Genomic DNA, 19559 nt, shown 5'->3' on the forward strand with positions numbered 1-19559 from the left:
CAATAGCGTATTTACTTTATAAACAAGGATGACAACATCCATAAGTAGCGAAGCACAAAATCTATAAAAAAAATAGACAAACAGACAAAGTTATTTATAGAGCTGATTAACTGCTATCATAAAAAAGAAAAGAAAGAGATAAATATGCAAAAACTTAAAATCATGAAACTTTGAAAAATTAAGGTTTCTGAAAGTTTTAAAAAGAAAAGCAGCTTAAAAGCAATCAGACTACCAAAGATAGGAACCGAGAATATCTGTTGCAAAAAATAAAAGCGGTTAAAGAGCTGTTTAGAAGAAGTCTGGCCAGTTTTAAAAAATAAAAGCGGATCTAAGCTGCTTAAAAGCAGTCCGACCGCTATTGATGTTTCATACTTAATTATGCTCCATATTAATAAGAATGTTGACAAGAAGTTTCAGCCTTCAGCCGAGCAAATCAGTTTTGAAAAATAAAAGCGGCTAAAAAGATGCTTAAAAGCAGTCTGACCGCTATTGATGTTTTATACTTAATTATTTACTAAGTATATTTGCAATAACTTTTATTTAATGAAATCTTCCAATTTTTAAAATGTACAAAACGGCCTGCTTAATTGCTTCAAGATCCATGTCAGATCTATATAGGAAATAAATGTCTATAATCGAGCTCAAATTTTCCAAGGAATATATGTTTGAAACTCATAGTGCTCCAGTAATCCATAATTATCTATCATTGCCCAGAACGATAAGACCCATTATTTTACTTTATTAAAAATAAATTCATTTTTTTCATTTCATGTTGCTATTTACATTATACTGAAGTATTTAATTTCTAATCATAAAAATGAAAATTTTAATTTATAATATAATAAATTTAAGAAAACTCTGTTTTAAAAGAATTCGATAGTGGCGACACTTTGTGTGTTCAAATATTAAACTAAAATTGTAATCAATCATATTAACCCTTTGGCGATGGTAATGTAAAAAAAATATGATTTAAAAAATCTTTTTTAAAATCATTTAAATTATTAAACATTTACTTTCTTTTAGATAGTAATGCCGGGTGAGGAAAATAGGTTTATTGAGAAATATATATGCATATAGAAAACTAGCCAATTGGGAGATAGTTATATCGAGCCAACTCTAGTCCTCCATATTAATAAGAATGTGCCTTATATATTTTACAGGAGCCGAGCAAATCAGTTTTGAAAAATAAAAGCGGCTAAAAAGATGCTTAAAAGCAGTCTGACCGCTATTGATGTTTTATACTTAATTATGCTCCATATTAATAAGAATGTTGACAAGAAGTTTCAGCCTTATATATTTTACAGGAGCCGAGCAAATCAGTTTTGAAAAATAAAAACGGCCAAAAAGCTGCTTAAAAGCAGTCCAACCGCTATTGATGTTTTATACATAATTATGCTCCATATTGATGGAAATGTTGACAAGAAGTTTCAGCCTTCTCTCCTATACAGGAGACAAGAAAATCAGTTTTTAAAATTAAAAGCGGCTAAAAAGCTGCTTAAAAGCAGTCCGACCGCTAACGATGTTTTAAACTTAATTATGCTTCTTATTGATGGGAATGTTGGGAATTTCAGCCTTCTATCTTCTGTAGGAGCTGAGAAAATCACGTTTCCCCCAAAACGTTTCAGACATACATACAGACGGACATTTCAAATTATATAGTAGCTTCGCTACTAAAAAGAGCTTTTCTATAATAAGGGTCCGTCATTACGTTACGGGCAGTTAGCTCTTGTGTGTTATATATGATATATTTATCCTAGTCATCTGATTTTTGGTACACTTATTCCTATTACAACAAGGTACAGCCCTGTATTCAAGCAGTTTTTCAACAAATTTTCTTACAATTTTGTTTCGACAAACTTATATTCTGACACTCTCCAAGTCTAAATGTTCATTTGTCCTACCGTTTTAAAGTTTCGCTCTTATGGATGTTGTCATCCTTGTTAAAAGCGAAGCTTTTCTATAATTAGGGTCGGTCCATCCGTCCGTTCGTCTGGAACGGATAGTTTTTTTGTTTTGTTAATTTAAGCATGTTAGAAATGCCCTTCGACTTTGCATGATGATATATCTAGAAAATAATGTCTCCCATCTGTTTGTATGTCCATCCGATTGTACGTTCGTCGCCCGTTTAAGTAAGTTAACAAAAAACTTTAACTTTAGCTACACAAAGTTGAATGGCTCTTCCAGTTACAAACATTAGATAGAGCATCATAAAGAAACAAATTTAGAAATTCATTTTGCTAAATTATGTATTCATAAACATAAACTGCCCATAAAGCCATATTAAAAGTGTGTCACTGTCTGTAGCTTAATATATTGCTAACCGTTGATATGGTATTCCTTTACAGTACAGTTGAGCTTAAATATGAGATTCGCCCCCCCCCCCCGGCCACCCCCCAACAAACTTACCTCATGTGCCCCTGTATTTAAAGGATGTCAATATCCATAAAAGCAAAGCTTTAAAATCAGATGTTAGGGAAAACTTGTATTTTGTTGCAAAATTGCGTAAATTCAGGATACATAGGACATAGTTACATTTAGGACTTAATTTTTTACCTTATTGTCCTTTTAGGAATCATTATTAAGATGAATAGGATAATAAGTTATAACATACAAAAGAATTAAAATCAGTATTCTGACTGTTATAAATAAAGGTACGAACTTAGAATAAATAAAGGTACGAATTATAGAATAACGATATAATCGTACATAACTTTTAACAGAAGCATTATGTAAAGTTTGAACTCAATAGGACTATTCTAACGATAAGGATTATCCATAATGCACGTATGTACGGACGTACATACCATAATTATAGAATAGCTGCACTTTTAATAAAGAATATCTATGTATTATACTACATAAGGCTGCAATAATTAATTACGCTTATTTCTAGGTTCTAAATTATTGTGTGTCAAAAATTTTGTCACCCGTATCTGTGGTACATAACAAAATATAAACAAAACTTCTGTCTGCAAAAATTCCTTTTAAAAGTATTATTGTACATTGTATTTGTCTAGATAGATTTGTTTACAATTGTACGACTCACAGATGCGTTAAAATCACCAAAACAAAAGAAAAGTCGTCTCTTTTATTGAAACTTAAAACAAAAAATTATTTTATGCCAAATTGCATTTGCCGCCGAGGTAGGATCAAATTTTAAAAAGATATTAATATAAGACTTATTCTTCAGATGCCTAATGGTTTCATTGCGTCAGCCCATCAAAATAAGATTTAAGGCTTTTTTGGGGGGTCAATCTAGCCGGCATAGGACATAAAAAGGGCTGGCCTTGAGTAACCCAGAAAGGATAGTATAAGGTCAATATTTAGAGCTGATATAATGGACCAGCACCGCGGCTCGCTCACTTATAGAAATGGGAAACTTATAAAAGTTTTACTCAACACACGAAATCGTAACAATTTTTAAGAAGAATACGCACTTTACAAGGCAAACAAAACGCTCTAATTTTTGTTCTATTTAACGTAATTTTATAATTTTTTTTGCTGGTTATTTTATTTTACATATACTTTTATCATTTTATCAAAAAAAAATTTATCTTTTTTCATCATTTTTTGGAGAAATTAATGCTTAAACTAAGGGTATCTTTAGACGCAAAATTGACGCACTTACAATAACAAATGCATATTGAGTACAAAGGGGGGATAATTTCACGTCATGAATGTTCTAAAGATATCTTTTTTTCCATAAAATTTTAATGTTTAGTCCACCCCATGTCACCCCAAAAATTATATATCAATTTAGGAAGATAATTTTTGTAGAATAATTACAGAATTTACAACTTTATGTACTCTGAAAGTATAGTTAAGATCAAAGGCGTGCAAAATTATTTTTAGGTAAATTAATTACCAGACTTTACTAAAAAATCTTGCAATATTTTGTACAACTGTACTGTACAACTTTTAATTAGTAAATTGAGACATGAGGAAACTCTCATACATATGTAGGGGGGGGGGAGTTAATGCAACCATCCCATAATCAATTAATCCAAATTTTGTTATGAAAATTGGCATGTGTAATCCTTAGTAGGTCTGTTTTTCAAAATTTAACAAAAAGTTAAGCTTAAGTCTCAATTATAACATATGAAGGTGTAGCAAGAAATCTGCAAAGTCAAATTCCATTTTTGCAGTTTTTCTTACCAAAATAAAAAAAAAATTTTAATTTTGTTTTTCATTTAGATGCAGTAACTACTGGACCAGGCAGTTTTAAAATTTTAGCTCAATATATATCAATTTTGCTCACCTTACAGCACCAAACCCCCCTTTATTGATAAGAAGACCATTAATTTTATTTGGGGTTTCCCTCAAAGTTTTTACACAGATCATGTTAATATTTATAGTAAATTATGGCCTCAAATATTGTATTATTTATGTATGCAAGTTTAAATTTGGAAGATGTGACATGTCTAGGGTAGGTTTTTTCAAAAAAATACTTTTGCTTTAATGTATGTTAAATTATACTAATAACCATATTTTAATTTTCAGTACCACCCACTTCCCAGCTAGAACTGGCTGAAAACAGCTGGGAGTGGCCAAGAGTATGATAAGTAGATAGGGCTTTTGATGTATCTAAGGGTAGGTATTTATGGGTGCTGAGCTCAAAAATACCACAAAAAATTCATTTGGCAGCTTGCTAATGGCCGCAGCTCAGCTGGGAGCGGCCAAGAGTAGAATGGGTAGATAGGGCTTGTGACGTGTCTCTAGGTAGGTTTTTAACAGTCTGTGTAACAGCCCCAGCTGCCAAATGGATGGACCCCCACTATTTATAGTAGTATTTTTGAGCTCAGTACCAATAAAAACCTACCCCTAGACATGTCACAAGCCCTATATACTCTTCATACTCTTAGCCGCTCCCAGCCATTTTCAGCCAGTTCTAGCAGCTGGTACAAGAAATTTTAAAAATTTATATTTAAAGCAAAAATATGTTTAAAAAAGTTGATTAATGATAGTTTCGCCCTGAATATAGCCCAAAAACGGCTAAATGACTGAGCCGCCAGCTGTTAGCCGTTACTTTTCCAACTTTTTGTTCCATTTTGGGAAAATAGATGTACCAAGGATTACTCATACCAAGTTTTGTAACGAAATTCGAATTCTAAGTGCAATTTGTGCATTGATTACGAGATGGTTGCATTAAGCTCCCCCCCCCTTAAACTTGAGTTAATTCCTTTAATGATCTTGATAGATATATGTTTATAACTTTTAATATATTTTACAATAGTTTTTAATGTTAATGTTGGGAGGGAGATATATCCCAATCCTCTTTTTATAAAAAAAAATTTAAAATGTAAAAAATTTCTTATGTAAAGTAGTTTTGGTAAAATCTTAATAAAATTAAAGGGGGCTGTTAAAAGTCATAAGTGGGGTGTCAAAAAATTTTGTTGTTAATAAATTAATGGAATATAACCTGATATTATAAATTTGAAACATATTTTTGATGTACAAAGAGATTAAAGGAACATGTATTACACTTTTCTTCATAGAAGAAATTGAATCATTTTTTATTTGTTTTTTTCAACACAAGGTTATTTGTGTATCTCTTGGTACAAGATACCACCATATTATTAGTTAAATCTAATTTTTTATAAATTAAGTGAATAAGTCTGTTAGACCAAGGGTAGAAACTCATCAGATAGACAGACAGACGGGCAAGAAAAATTATCAAAGTTTTACTAAAATAGACAATTAATTAGATAAAATCCAATAGAGAACCTGTGAATGATCAGACAGACAGAGGGACAGACAGACAGACGGACAGACAGACAGACAGAGGGACAGGTAAATATTAACAGACAGTCTTTGAGGCATTAACAAATTACAATTAGGCTATGCTAGATGATTCATTGAAATCCAAAAGAGAGGCAGTTAGACAGATAGACAGACAAGTGGTGGGACAGACAGACAAAAGGACAGACAGACAGAGGGACAGACAGACAAATGGGTATTGCCTAAAACAGTTTGGCTGCTATATGAATCACTAGCGGCTATGCCCCTAGAGGCCTCTAGGGGCACTTGAGGAGGGGGGAGTTGAATTTGAATTTCTTATTTTAGATTTTAAAAGAAAAAGTAAAAAAATTTTTTTTTTTTTTGGGGGGGTATTTTTCATTTTTTTTGGGGGGGGGGGTGGGGGTGTCCGACCCCCCAAAAAAATAGTTATAAACCTTCCCGGGACCTATAAGAAGCTACCCTGTTAAGGAGAACCCGATCGGTTCAGCGGTTACCGAGATCCTTCGGTACAAACACACAAACATCCTGTTACTTTAGTTTAAGGATTAAAACCCACCGTAGAAAAGAAATTTACATTAGTTTCTTATTTCGATACTCAACGCCCCCCCCTCCCCCACTCAAAATCAATAAGTGACTTTTCAGCTTAATAAAATTGAATGTACTTTTTTTCATCAATTTATCTTAAATAGAACGAAAGTTATAATCATTTTATTGTCTACAAGAAATATGCTTTGAGTAAAAATCAACATAATTGTCAATAAAAACGTCATATTTATGCATATTTACACAGTAAATAAATTTTAAAATTGTATTTTATTGTAATGGATAACTTAAGGGGGTTGTATGAATTATCAAAAACCTAAAAAAAACCTAAAATGGTTAAATTAGTCCAAGTAATGATTGATTTAGTACAGTACGTATGAATCAGCTAGCTATAACCAACAAGCGAATTAATTATTTAACCCTATTTCACCATACTTGCTTAAAACCTGTTTTTTAGAAGATTCAATTTTTAGCATTAAAACAGTCCAACGATGGCAATTGATATATTATTACATGGATGTGGCACCAGATTTTCATCTACTGTTGTAAAAAACTGGATAAAATAACAAAACCCACCATTCACCTTCTTGACCTTATCCCCTCCCCTCCTACTGAGCTGGATCTTTAAATCATTTTTAATTGGTTGGTTCATAAAGTTAGATGTCCAAACGCCTCAACCACTAATTGTAATATACAGAAGAGGTTATTTTGTGTAGCATCATTGGGGATATACATCAATTTATTTGTCATTGTCTTATATCCCTTTAGATCCCTGCATATTAGCAACCTAAATTGACGACACATTTTCCCCTGTCAATATATCCATGAATGCTATATCCATTGCGATGGTGAAGTACGTGGTTATATCTTATTAGGTGCTCAATGTTAAATATAATCTAGATACATAATCTATAAATCCGCCAACAGGAATAATCAGGTTAGAAAATGAAGAGATAAAACTTAGGATAAAGCATTTCTTTAATTTCGTTAAAAGTGAAACATATGGAAAAACAAATAGAATAAGATGTGCATAGTTTATTTTCTAATGATAGAATATCTTTCAGGAAATTATATAGCCAAAAAATTGTCGTTCGTATTAATGGAACAAATCCTATTTATGTGTAAATAAACAAAAAGGTTAGAAATTCATTGTTTAGTTTGATGGAATAAGAGGCCAGATTGACCATCTAGATCTACTATATCTATCTATTCAAATTACAAATCTAAAACTTGAATTTGTACTCTCAATTAGGACTGTACAATAGAAAAAAAGAAATAAAAATATAACTTTAACTTTCCTCATATAACTATTGCTTTCTGCTCGGATTTTATATTGACAGCATAGCAATTGAAGCCATTAAAAAAATTTAACTCTATTATATTATCCTGCTGTTGGTATATAGCGCCATGAGAGGCAAAAAAAGAAAAGAAAACTACTACTAAAAAAGCACAAAAACGGGTGGGATAACTTAATAGTTAGAGGTCAGACTTTTTAAACTGTTTTTAACCTATTTTTAAAACGTATATAAAAAATATACTATGACACCAGTAAAATCAGACTGCAGAGCCTAAATTTGAATTAAGTCCCCAATAAACTTTTTGGGGGGGATTTAAATATTAATTTTTACTGTTGCCGTAGTCATTTTGATCAAAGCAAAAGGTCTTTTTTTTATTTGGGTAAAATTCGTAGCTTTTAGAGTGTTTTGCTTCATAAATATTGTATTCTGGTATAGAGTAAAATTAGGCCTTATGATTTTACTATAAAAATTCACTAAAAAGTTTAATCTTTACAATATACCAATGAATTAACATTAACATGTTTGTGTTCGTTCACCTATTTTAAACACATAAAAATTGGCTGTAAAGGGTTAAATTTGATGTCAACATGACAAGATGTCAACAAATGTTTATGCAATACAACAAAATTATTTTTGACACATATACAAATATGATATAAAATAAGATTATTCAAACTTATTTTTTTTAAATATTTTAAAAAATTATGTATCTTTTACGTGTATAGTTTTCATTCTTTTCATTTTAATTAAATAAAAATTATTTAACTACATTGTAAATAAGTCACTTTGTGAAAACACTCTTTCGGAAATCATAAAAAATTTAAATGAAACAAGAAATCTTATTGGTTTAACTTTAGCAAATGTGTTTTATTGTTTTATGTTAAATTTTTTACTGAAATTGATTGTTTTAGAAAAAAAATTATTTCCATCGAACAGAGTAGAGTTTTTTTTATTATTGTATTGATATAAACTAAATCATATAAAATTGTTCTGTAAGAAACAATTTAACCCCAAACTAAAAGTTGCTTTTGCTTCCGTCAAAATGATCACAGCAACATATAAAATTAATTTTCAAATCCCCCCAAAAAAGTTTATTGGGGACTTAATTCAAATTTGGGCTCTGCAGTCTGTTTCTACTGGTGTCATAGTATATTTTTGATATATGATTAAAAAATAGGTTAAAAACAGTTTAAAAGGATTAGATCTTGATTCTGATAATATATATATAGTATGCTTAGAATTAAAAAAAAACTTCTTGTGGACAGTCCTTTTCATTCTTATAATTCATTCTTGTTTGCTATTAAAAGATTGTTTTGGTTATTGATAATGTACACAATGACGCGATTTACCTACATTTTATCGATGGTGAAATACAATTTTTGCCCCCCAACGACAGCTGAAAAATGCAATTTAATAAAGGTTGCGTTATTTTGCCCCCCAAATCAATTTCTGAATTAATTTGCTTGTTGGTTATACCTTATTCCTGCGTATGAATAAGTTGTCAATTTCCTATCAGAGTCCTTGTGCCAGAAAAAGGGACGCTAAGGGCCAACAGAATCTCACCTTCCATTAGCAGGCCCTTGTCATGACCTATTTAAAATCCAGGTACTGTTTATATCAGGTTTCATGTCTTCAAAGGACTGATTGAACAAAATCAAACTGCTTATACCAAATCGACCTTTGCCGGGGTTTCCTTCGTTTATCCAACTTTATTGCTTTATCTGTTCACTAGCGGCTACGCCCCTAGAGGCCTCTAGGGGCACTTGAAAAAAATTCAAAAATTTATTTTTTGGGGGGGTTGGGGGTGTCCCACCCCCCAAGAAAATAGTTATAAACCTTCCCGGGACTTATGAGAAGCTACCCTGTTAAGGAGAACCCGATCGGTTCAGCGGTTAGCGAGATCCTTCGGTACAGACAAACACACAAACATCCTGTTACTTTATTATAAGGATAATCCTGATATAAATTTTGTTAATGATGTTATGTTTACGAGATTTACTACTTGTTAAGAAATCTTTTTTAAACTGTAATTTCTCGTATCGTATTATAAACGGCTTTCCGCGGATATAGAATGTACAATTATAAGATTAAAACTAGTTTTAATCTTGTGATTGTACATTTCTATATTCGTAGAAAACTGGATATAATACGATGCTAGACATAGTTTTTTCGTATGGATGAGAACCGGTTCCTATCCACCGGATTCGAATGAATACGAGAAAATATCTATTCTGATGTTTCCGACGCCAAACTTGTTTCTAAAATTTCCATTACGCAATAACTTTGTAATTAAATTTAGTTGTATTTTCATGCTTGGACTGAGAAAACAAAATCTATTTATTGCAATAAATATGAATAAATTATTATAATGTAGATTTTGTAGTGTTCGTTTAAATAAACATGTTTTGTTTGCATAAAAGATAAAAACAAGTTTTGTTCATTTATTTTGTTAGTTGTAGTTGTTGTCAGAACGCATAACATAAAAAAGTTGTATAATATCTAAAATTTTATTTACTACACTGGAGTATACATGATAAACAGTATTACATAATACATGATATTATGAGTAAACTAAGTTTTTTATATTATATGAAATGTGAACCCAATTTTAATTTAAAAAAGCATTGCTTTTAAAAATCAGGTTATATAAATGACAAGAAAAGTTCTCAGTTAACTCACAGTATGAGTGCATTTGCTTAGTTGTACTTTATGTAAATGTGAATTGTTACCAAAAAATCAAAGGATACTAAAATTTTAGTTAAAATGTTTATCTTTGCTGCCTTACTTTTGTTAACAAGATCAACTAAGTCGATGTCAAATTTACGAGGTAATTAAAATTCATTGTTTTCAGTAAAATAAATTACCGTTAAAGGGACTGGGCGTTTTAAGGGGGTTTATTATGGGCCTTCTTCTAATTTCTATCCCTTTTCCTAATGCCTTCCCCCATTTTTACCCCCCATATCTTCTCCCCCATCCCTTCTCCCCACCATGCAATGACTGAAGGGATGGAAGCTAAAAGGCATCTTCGAAAAGAAGTGTACAGAAGATAATTTAACCTCCCCCCACACCACCAAACGTTTTTTATGGGCCGGAGGGGGATGTTATAAAATCTCAGCAGGAAGGATAAATAACCCCCCATTAAAAAAATTTGAGGGGGGGGGGGAGATAACTATTCTAGATTTTAACAAATACTCTTTAAATCTACTTGTATGTATTTTCATCCACGATTTTTTATGCTTTGCTACTTATGGATGTTGTCATCCTTGTTTATATACCTTAAGAAAATAGGTTAAAAACTGTTTAACTGCACATTTATATACCAGAAAATGTTTTTCCAATCTTGAGTTTAGTAAAAAATCGGCCGAAATTTTTAAAGAAACGAGAGACTGTTTTGCCTTATATTTGAGAATGAATCAGATGATGTTAAGGTTTCATTTGATTATAATCAGATGAGATTTTTTTGCGCATAGTCCCTATAGGTACAATTCTAGCGCGACAAGCACGAGCAGCGGAACACGATGGACGGACATTATTCAGTTTAACCGCTGAGAAGCTTCGCTTCAATCCCTATTAACCCAGAAGTTCTATATACAAGTTTATTTATACACAAGCAAAACAATACAAATCTACAGAATTAGTATGGGTAAAATAGGATAATATTATTATTTTGGGGAAAGAAATCACAAACACAATAGATATACAAAGTTATATTTATGATTTACTGAAACAGATTTAATACAAGGACATTATTATTATGAGGCGTGTAACTATTCTTCTAATAAACTTCTTTTAAATGATGAAACATTTTAGTTGGAATAGCGAAACAAAATGATATTTTAATTATAGTTTTTAATTGCATGGCTTTTCTATAACTAGAGTCTGTCTGTCTGTCCGTCCGTAACGGTTGGCTCTTTTTGTTAATTTAGTCATATTAGAATTGTTCTATTGATTTCACACTTGTCATGGTGATTCCTGTAATTGTTATAATTCTTACTAGAATGTTCAAATGTCCGTTTATAACAATTTTTTGTCAATAAAAACATTCAGTTTGAAATCTTTATCAATATCTTTAAGTGAAGTGAATCAAGTAAATTGAACTTGGTTATGCTAAAATTGTCCCATTGATTTCAAACTTGGCATGGTGATTCTTGTAATATTTAGTTATGATTTAGAAAGCGTAGCAACTCTATAATCCTTACCAGAATGTCAATACGTCCGTTTATAAAGTGTTTTTGAATAGTTATTTCTCGCATCGTATTATAAACGGCTTTCCGCGGATATTGAATGTACAATTATAAGATTAAAACCAGTTTTTTTAGCCCCTAGGTGCCGTAGGCACGGGCTAAAAAACTGGTTTTAATCTTATGATTGTACATTTTTATATTCGTAGAAAACTGGATATAATACGATGCTAGACCAGGGGCGTCCAAGCTTTTTATTTTGGGGGGGGTAAAAATTTTCTAGGGGGGGGGTAATTCGTGTTTGGGGGGGGTAAAATGGCGCTACCGCAAATTTTTTTTACCCCCCCCAAAATTTTTACCCCAAGGGTAAAATTTGCTTGGGAGGGGTAATTACCCCCCCTGAAATCTGTTGGCAGGGGTAAATTTAGTTTACCCCCCCCAAAATTTCCCCCCAGGGTAAAATTTTTGGGGGGTGTAATTTAAATTTTATTAAATATATAGTATTAAAAATGCACGCGAAGCGCGCAAAAATTTTTTTTATTAGAGATTTTTTTTTGGGGGGGGGGTATTTACTCCCCCCAAAATTGTTTGGGGGGTGGGAGACCAGGTACGTGCACGCCGTCCATCCTGCTCCGTGCATCAATGACCCTGGCAGCTACACCAGAAGAGTCCTACTGTGCTGGAAAGGTCCCAGGGTAGATGCCAGACTGAATTCTGGTCACTTCCCCCCAGTACAGGGGGTTTGGGTGGGGCTAACAATCCCTCCCTAGAAAAAAACCTGCTTATGTTCAACCCGCACAAAGTAAAAACCAATTTAACTTTTGGCTCGGGAACGAAGTAGAGGTTGGAAACAACAATATGATGTTTGGCTGGGAAACCGCTAACGGACCAGTCAGGCGGATGATTCTGAATTCCGCAGACCAGCAAAAATTTGCACCTGGAATGTTCGGACAATGTTTCAGTCAGGCCAGACAGAAAACATTTGCCGAGAAATGCTAAAAGCCAAGGTTGACATCCTGGCTATCACCGAATCAAGGTGGACAAACAATGGAGAGTTTAAACATCATTCTGGCTTGAAAATACTATACTCAGGTCATATGAATGAGGATCTAGGCCATAATCAAGGGGTGGCTCTTATGCTGACCAAGCAAGCAGAGCAGGCCATGATCAGTTGGCAACCCTATGGTCCTAGAATTATGGAGGCTTATTTCAAATCCTCAGTTAAAAACATCAAACTGAGAATTATAGTAGCATATGCTCCTACAGAACAAGCAAATACAGAGGACAAAAACGAATTTTATGACCAGCTTGACTCTGTATTTAAAGGAATCCTGCAAGAAATACAACGCTTTAACTGCTGAAAGACTGCCACAAGTAGACCAAATACCCCAAATTTGAAGCCTTCAGCTTCTATAACAAAAAAGTTATAGGCATTTTAAAATGACATTTTATGTACAATGGAAATTTTGAAAGAATTGTAATGCTCATGTTGAAAACGTTAAAATTAAACTACGTGGCCTAGAAACAAAATTATAAGCTTATTTTTGTCATAAATTTAGGTTTCCAGTAACTAATTATATTTTTACAATAAAAATACCCATTTTTATAGTCAAAATCATTAAAAAAAATTAAGTTTTACTTGCGTTGTACCGAATGTACTGTAGCCAATCAGAAGGCTGAATCAGCTTAACAACCAATCACAGCTAAGCTTGTATTAGTTTACCCCTTTGTTTCCGCTATGATTTTCGTTTAAAAATGCAATTTAAATCGAATTTTTTATATAGATTTTGACTATGAAATGTGGTGTTTTTATTGTAAAAATTTAATCAGTTACAGGCAATCTGAGTTTCTGACAAAGATAAGGTTATAATTTTATGTCTAGGCAACGTAATTTAATATTGTTTTTTCTTTTATGAGCATTGGAAATCTTTCAAAAATTCCATTGTACATAAAATGCTATTTTGAAATGCCTAGAACTTTTTTGTTATTGAAGCTGAAGGCTTATAATTTGGGGTATTGGGTCTTCTTGTGGCAGTCTTTCAGCAGTTAAAGCGTGTTATTTCTAGAGGCGTCCTTTAAAAATGGTCATAAAGAAAAGGATCTGACCATGCTCCTAGGAGATTTCAATGCTCAAGTGGGGAGTAATAATGAGAATTTAGAAGAAGTTATGGGCAGATATGGCCTAGGCTTAAGTAATGGCAAGGAAAATGACAATGGTGATAGACTTGTAAGTTTTTGTACTGAAAACAAACTTGTCATTGGTGGAACCATCTTTAAACACAATAAGACTCATACTGCCACCTGGAGATCACCAGATCAAAGAACCTTTAACCAGATAGACCACATATGTATATCTAGACACTTTAAAGGTTCTCTCCTTGATGTCAGGGTTGAAAGAGGACCTGATGTTAATTCAGACCATTATCTTCTATCTTCTAAAGTTCGGCTTAGATTTAAAAAGCAGGACACAAAGCCTAACCCCAGGAAGAAATATAATTTAACAACCCTCCAAAACTCTAAAAAGTTGCAAGAGTTTAAGCTCACTCTCAAGAATAGATTTGAGTTGCTGACTCTTCAAGAGGAAGATGGAGTGGAAGATATTTGGCAAGGTATCAAAAAAGTTTATAATGATACCAGCCAAGAAAAATTAGGTTTCAAAAAGGCTAACCAAAAGCCGTGGATCACTCAAAGATCCATTGATCTCATGGATCAAAGAAGAGAGGTAAGACAAAAGACACTCTCTAGAAACTCTCCAGAAGATAAAGACCTGTATAAGAGGCTCAGCAGGGAAATCCAAAAAAGTGTCAGAATTGACAAAAAAGAACACTTGGAAAACCTTGCCTTGCACGCAGAAAATGCTGCTAATCAAAATAGAATGAAAGATGTCTATGAGATTACTAAGAGCATTGCAGGCAAAGTACACAAATCAGGATCACACATCAGGGATAAGGATGGTTCACTCCTTAAAACTGATGAGGATATTCTAAATAGATGGGCAGAACATTTCACTGAACTGCTGAATCTTCCAGTTCCAGAGGAAGAAACTGAGATTCCACCCTCAGATGCACTTGACATTGACTGTCGAGCGCCAAATCTATTGGAAATCAAAGAGGCCATTAAAAGTTTGAAAAATAACAAGGCCGCAGGACCTGATAACATCCCTGCTGAGGTCATGAAAGCAGACCTAGACACATCTGCTGAGGCATTCCTACCTTTGATCACTAAGATATGGAATGATGAGTTATGCCCAGAGGACTGGAAAAATGGACATATCTCAATACTGGCCAAAAAAGGAGACTTGACCCAATGTGGAAACTACAGAGGGATAATGCTTCTCTCAGTACCTGGCCGTATCCTTAGTAAGATTCTTCTTAATAGAATAAAGAAGAAGGTTAATGAAAAGCTAAGACCTAATCAGGCTGGATTTAGACCAAACCGTTCCACTATTGATCAGATAACCTCTCTAAGAATCATCATAGAGCAATCCAAGGAATTGAACTCTGAGCTTTTTGTAAACTTTATTGACTACAAAAAAGCATTTGATTCTTTAGACAGGAAATCACTCTGGAAAATCTGCCGACACTATGGCATTCCAGAAAAGATAATCAATATCATTAAAGCTATCTATCATAAAGGAGGTGGAAATGTTATGTATAAAGGTAAACTATCAACCTTTTTTGAGATTGTAACAGGTGTCAGACAAGGATGCCTTCTCTCTCCCTTCCTTTTCCTCCTTGCCATTGACTGGATCATGAAGAACTGTGAAAGCAATGATGGCATTCGTTGGCAGTTATTTAGCAATCCCAAATATTTGGGAGATCTGGACTTTGCTGATGATATTGCTTTGTTAACAAGCAATAGAAGTCAAATGCAAAGAAGGACTAACATGATAGCTGAAACTTCCAAGAAAATTGGACTTGAAATAAATGTTCCAAAAACTAAAATACTCAGATTAAATGCAAACTCCCAAGAACCAATAACTATTGGAAACCAAATTCTTGAGGATGTTAACTGCTTTGAGTATCTTGGAAGTAAAATTGATGAAGCTGGAGGCACTTTGACAGATGTTAAAGCTAGAATTAACAAATCTAGAACAGCCTTTGTCAGCTTGAACAAAATTTGGAATTCCAACAACATCTCCATAAAGACCAAGTTAAGACTTTTCAAGTCAAATGTTCTGTCTGTTTTACTGTATGGGGCTGAAACTTGGTTCCTAAACACAGCAGTGGTCTCCAAGCTTCAGACATATGTCAACAAATGTCTTAGGAGAATCCACAAGATCTTTTGGCCAAACAAGATCACAAATGCTGAGCTTTTAGAGCGCAGTGATATGTCAGACATCAAACTGACAATAAAACAGAGAAAATGGAGATGGTTGGGGCACACTCTAAGGAAAGGGCATGATGATTTAACCAATCAAGCCTTGACTTGGGACCCCTTCACAGGAAAAAGGAAACCAGGTAGACCAAAAACAACCTGGAGGAGGGAATTCCTTGAAGAACTGAGTAAAAAGAATTTTTCATCTTTCAGTGAAGCCTCTACTGAGGCCCAATTCAAAGATAAATGGAGAACCATTGTGCGTGGCCTATGCTCTGGAAAGAAGAGATAAATGGCAATGATGATGAAATACCCCCTCCTAAATGGTTGGGGGTGCCTACGGCACCCCCAGGGTAGGGGTAAATTTTGAATGGGGGGGGTAAAATGAAAAAAATTTTGGGGGTGCCTACGGCACCCCCAAAATCATTTGTGGGGGGTAATCACCCCATTACCCCCCCCCTTGGACGCCTATGTGCTAGACATAGATTTTTTCGTATGGATGAGAACCGGTTCCTATCCACTGGTGTTTTGGGAAATTTTAGCCCCTTTTAAACTCTATAGAACACCTTTAATTTTGAATACCAGAATTTAAATAAATAAAACTTTTGTCTTTACATTATGTGTATTTACATTAAATTAATCAAACAACAAATTATTAATAACACAAAATAGGTAGGTTTGATGAAAATCTTCCAACTGCAGTAATTCTAACTATTGTTGAACTATAAAGAATAATATGTTAAACAACTTAAAATTAACACATTCTTGTAAGAAATAATACTTTCTTCAGCATTTTTACTAATATTTTGACTAAAACCTTACAATTTCATAATAAATATAACAAACGAGGCAGTAAGCTAGTATTTATCAAGAAATCTCAAAACAAAGACAAAATATAGTTGCTTTAAAAATTTTTAAATGATTTTACTTAAAATAATGGCTAATTCTTTAGATTTCAGGCTCAAGATATTGCTTTAAAATATGAATTATTTTAAGATATGCTTTAAATTAGTTAAATATCTACTTAATTTTATCATTTAGAACAATCTTACAAATTTACTTACCAATTAGCTGCAGGCATAGGGCTTTCTGTAGAAAATTGGTTACCAGTTGCACTTTTGTCAGCTGGGTTCACTTAAAGGGCGAATATAGGTTCGATATGATATGAGCTTATATGAAAGGTGCCATTTCATACTTTTAGAATATCTATGCCAAATTTAAAAATTCAAAAAAATCCTTAAGTAGATTTTGCAATTTTCTGTTTCAATTGAACATATGATAAATGAGATTGACGACAAACGGTTTATTTTAGCCCTTTACAAGACTTTTTTTTGACTATTTTGCTTAAGTTTGATTGACTATTACAATGGCATGCATCTTAAATGATAATTTAAATGTTTATTATTTTAGATTATATACTCTTTAATTCAATTTTTAAAAAGCGTAGAAATAATTTGCGTAAAAGTTTTGACTAGGGTAAATAATACGTCTTAAAGTTTATTTTCTGTACAAAGATCATTGGTTGATTCTGGAAAATATAAAAACCCTGATGTACGCAATTTTAACACACACACACACGAACCTTAAAAAAACAGGGATTTGAAATCATTCTTCCTCCAAGAAAATTTTATCAATTATTTTTTTTTTACTTTTTACATTATTTGATGTTTTTTTAAACTTTTAAATATTTTACTTTATATAATTTGTATTAAGGTAGAAGATGGGTATATTTACCCCTGATTAATTGGTTTCCACGTTATTACGACTATCCTTTAACGAAAGCTTTTTAATTCAACCTTGCTACGAAGCCTTGTGTGATGCTAGGGTAATTGAGTTCTTAGGGAACCACACTTATTACATAATATTATCTTGAGTTAGAAAGGTTTTAAGCTATAAACAGACTTATACAATTAGATATGTCAATATCTTTAAGTTATTTATAATCTATATAATGGCACCTTTGAAATAAGCTCATATTATATCAAACCTATATTCGCCCTTTAAAGCAATTTACTTCTCAAATCTAAATTCTTTAAAGACCTTTACAAATATAAGTTATAAATACAATAAAATTAGTAGTGGAATAATTTGAAAATAAAAAGTGTCAAACGGGGCAGTTCAACAACCATTTATCATTTAAATAATAATATGTTGAGAGTAGTAATAATCAACAAATTACAATTCAATACTATATTCCACTCCTAATTTATAAACTAAAATTGCCTTATATTACAACTAAATTAAACTAAAATACACAAACTTTAAACTAAACTTAGATATAATTTGAGATAACTGACACAAATAAATCTCTGGTGTGTACTTAGTTTCTAAAAGACAATAATTTTTTACTACTTATTTAAAGACAATTAAAATACTACTACTTAATTAAAAGACAAATAATGAGTTACTACTACTACTACTACTAAAGATTCTGTTGTACACTGGCTTTTTATACCCTTGTTTGTTTACTTACAAAACCGGTTTTTTAAGAATGTACTTTTGTGAAAAATTCATTAAAAATTCGATCTTACTATTATCTTAAAAACAACGATTTTCTCTTTATTTTAAGCCAAAAAATATTTTTCTTAATAAAAATGTTGATTTTATAGGCATTTTTAAACAGCGTACATTTTTTTTTCATAGAGTAATATTAAAGAGGAGTAATTCAATTTACTCAGTGTAAAAAGTCATTTTTTATCCAAAACAACCGGATTCGAATGAATACGAGAAAAACTTTTTACAACAATTTTTATAAAATATAATTGTCATATTTAGTTGTTTCTAGTCATATGTTAGAATTGTCCTATAAATTTCAAACTTGACATGGTGATTCCTGTAATAATTTTAGAACGATTTAGAAAGCAACTCATGTTATAATTCTAATAACATGTTAATTTTTACTTTTATGACAACAAATTTTTATGTGATATATTTATACTATTCATCTGATTTTTGGAATAAAGATCCGTCCATCTCTGTAATAAAAGTATGTCCTTCAACAATATCCTGTATTTAAGCAGATTTGCAACAAATTTTCTTACAATTTTGTTTTGAATTGAACATTTGTAATCTTACACTATAAAAGTGATAATGTTCGTTTATCATAACGTTTAAGAGCTTTGCTTTTATGGATAAACAAAGAATGAAAAAACTAATAAAAACATAATAGCAATTAAAAAGTCAAAATTACTGTTACGGGTGCTATCTGAGCAGACGTAAATTCAATTTATGATTTAAACATTACAAATTATAGAAATGCTCGGCCAGGTGAGGAATGAAATTCTTTGCAGGAAGTTAAGTGTTTTATTAAGCCATAAAAACAGTTTAACATATAAAAAATAATAATATGATTAGCTACATTTTAATACATTTTCAATTAAAGAAAATAAATCATAAAAATACCTACTTCTCAACCACTTTAAATGAGAAAATCAAAAATATGTTCCTTAACACTTACGTTGCTCGCTTATAACTTAAAAAG

General features: G+C 32.2%; 1 protein-coding gene across 2 annotated transcripts in view; it reads left to right on the top strand.

Annotated features, from left to right (window-relative positions):
- The first annotated feature begins 10031 nt into the window (after window positions 1–10031).
- LOC145312442 (uncharacterized) overlaps window positions 10032–19559 on the top strand; it is a 41412-nt gene continuing 31884 nt past the window's right edge. Inside the window, exon 1 of one of the 2 annotated variants that reach the window (XM_080151695.1) lies at window positions 10032–10407. In XM_080151695.1, the coding sequence (XP_080007821.1) occupies window positions 10344–10407 (64 nt within the window). In that variant the 5' untranslated portion in view covers window positions 10032–10343. The remainder of the gene's footprint in view (window positions 10408–19559) is intronic. The other variant, XM_080151694.1, reaches the window with a different exon arrangement.

The sequence above is a fragment of the Acartia tonsa genome, chromosome 2 (genome assembly GCF_053477335.1).
Source record: "Acartia tonsa isolate MP-2025a chromosome 2, ASM5347733v1, whole genome shotgun sequence".
In the NCBI taxonomy this organism is placed as follows: domain Eukaryota; kingdom Metazoa; phylum Arthropoda; class Copepoda; order Calanoida; family Acartiidae; genus Acartia; species Acartia tonsa.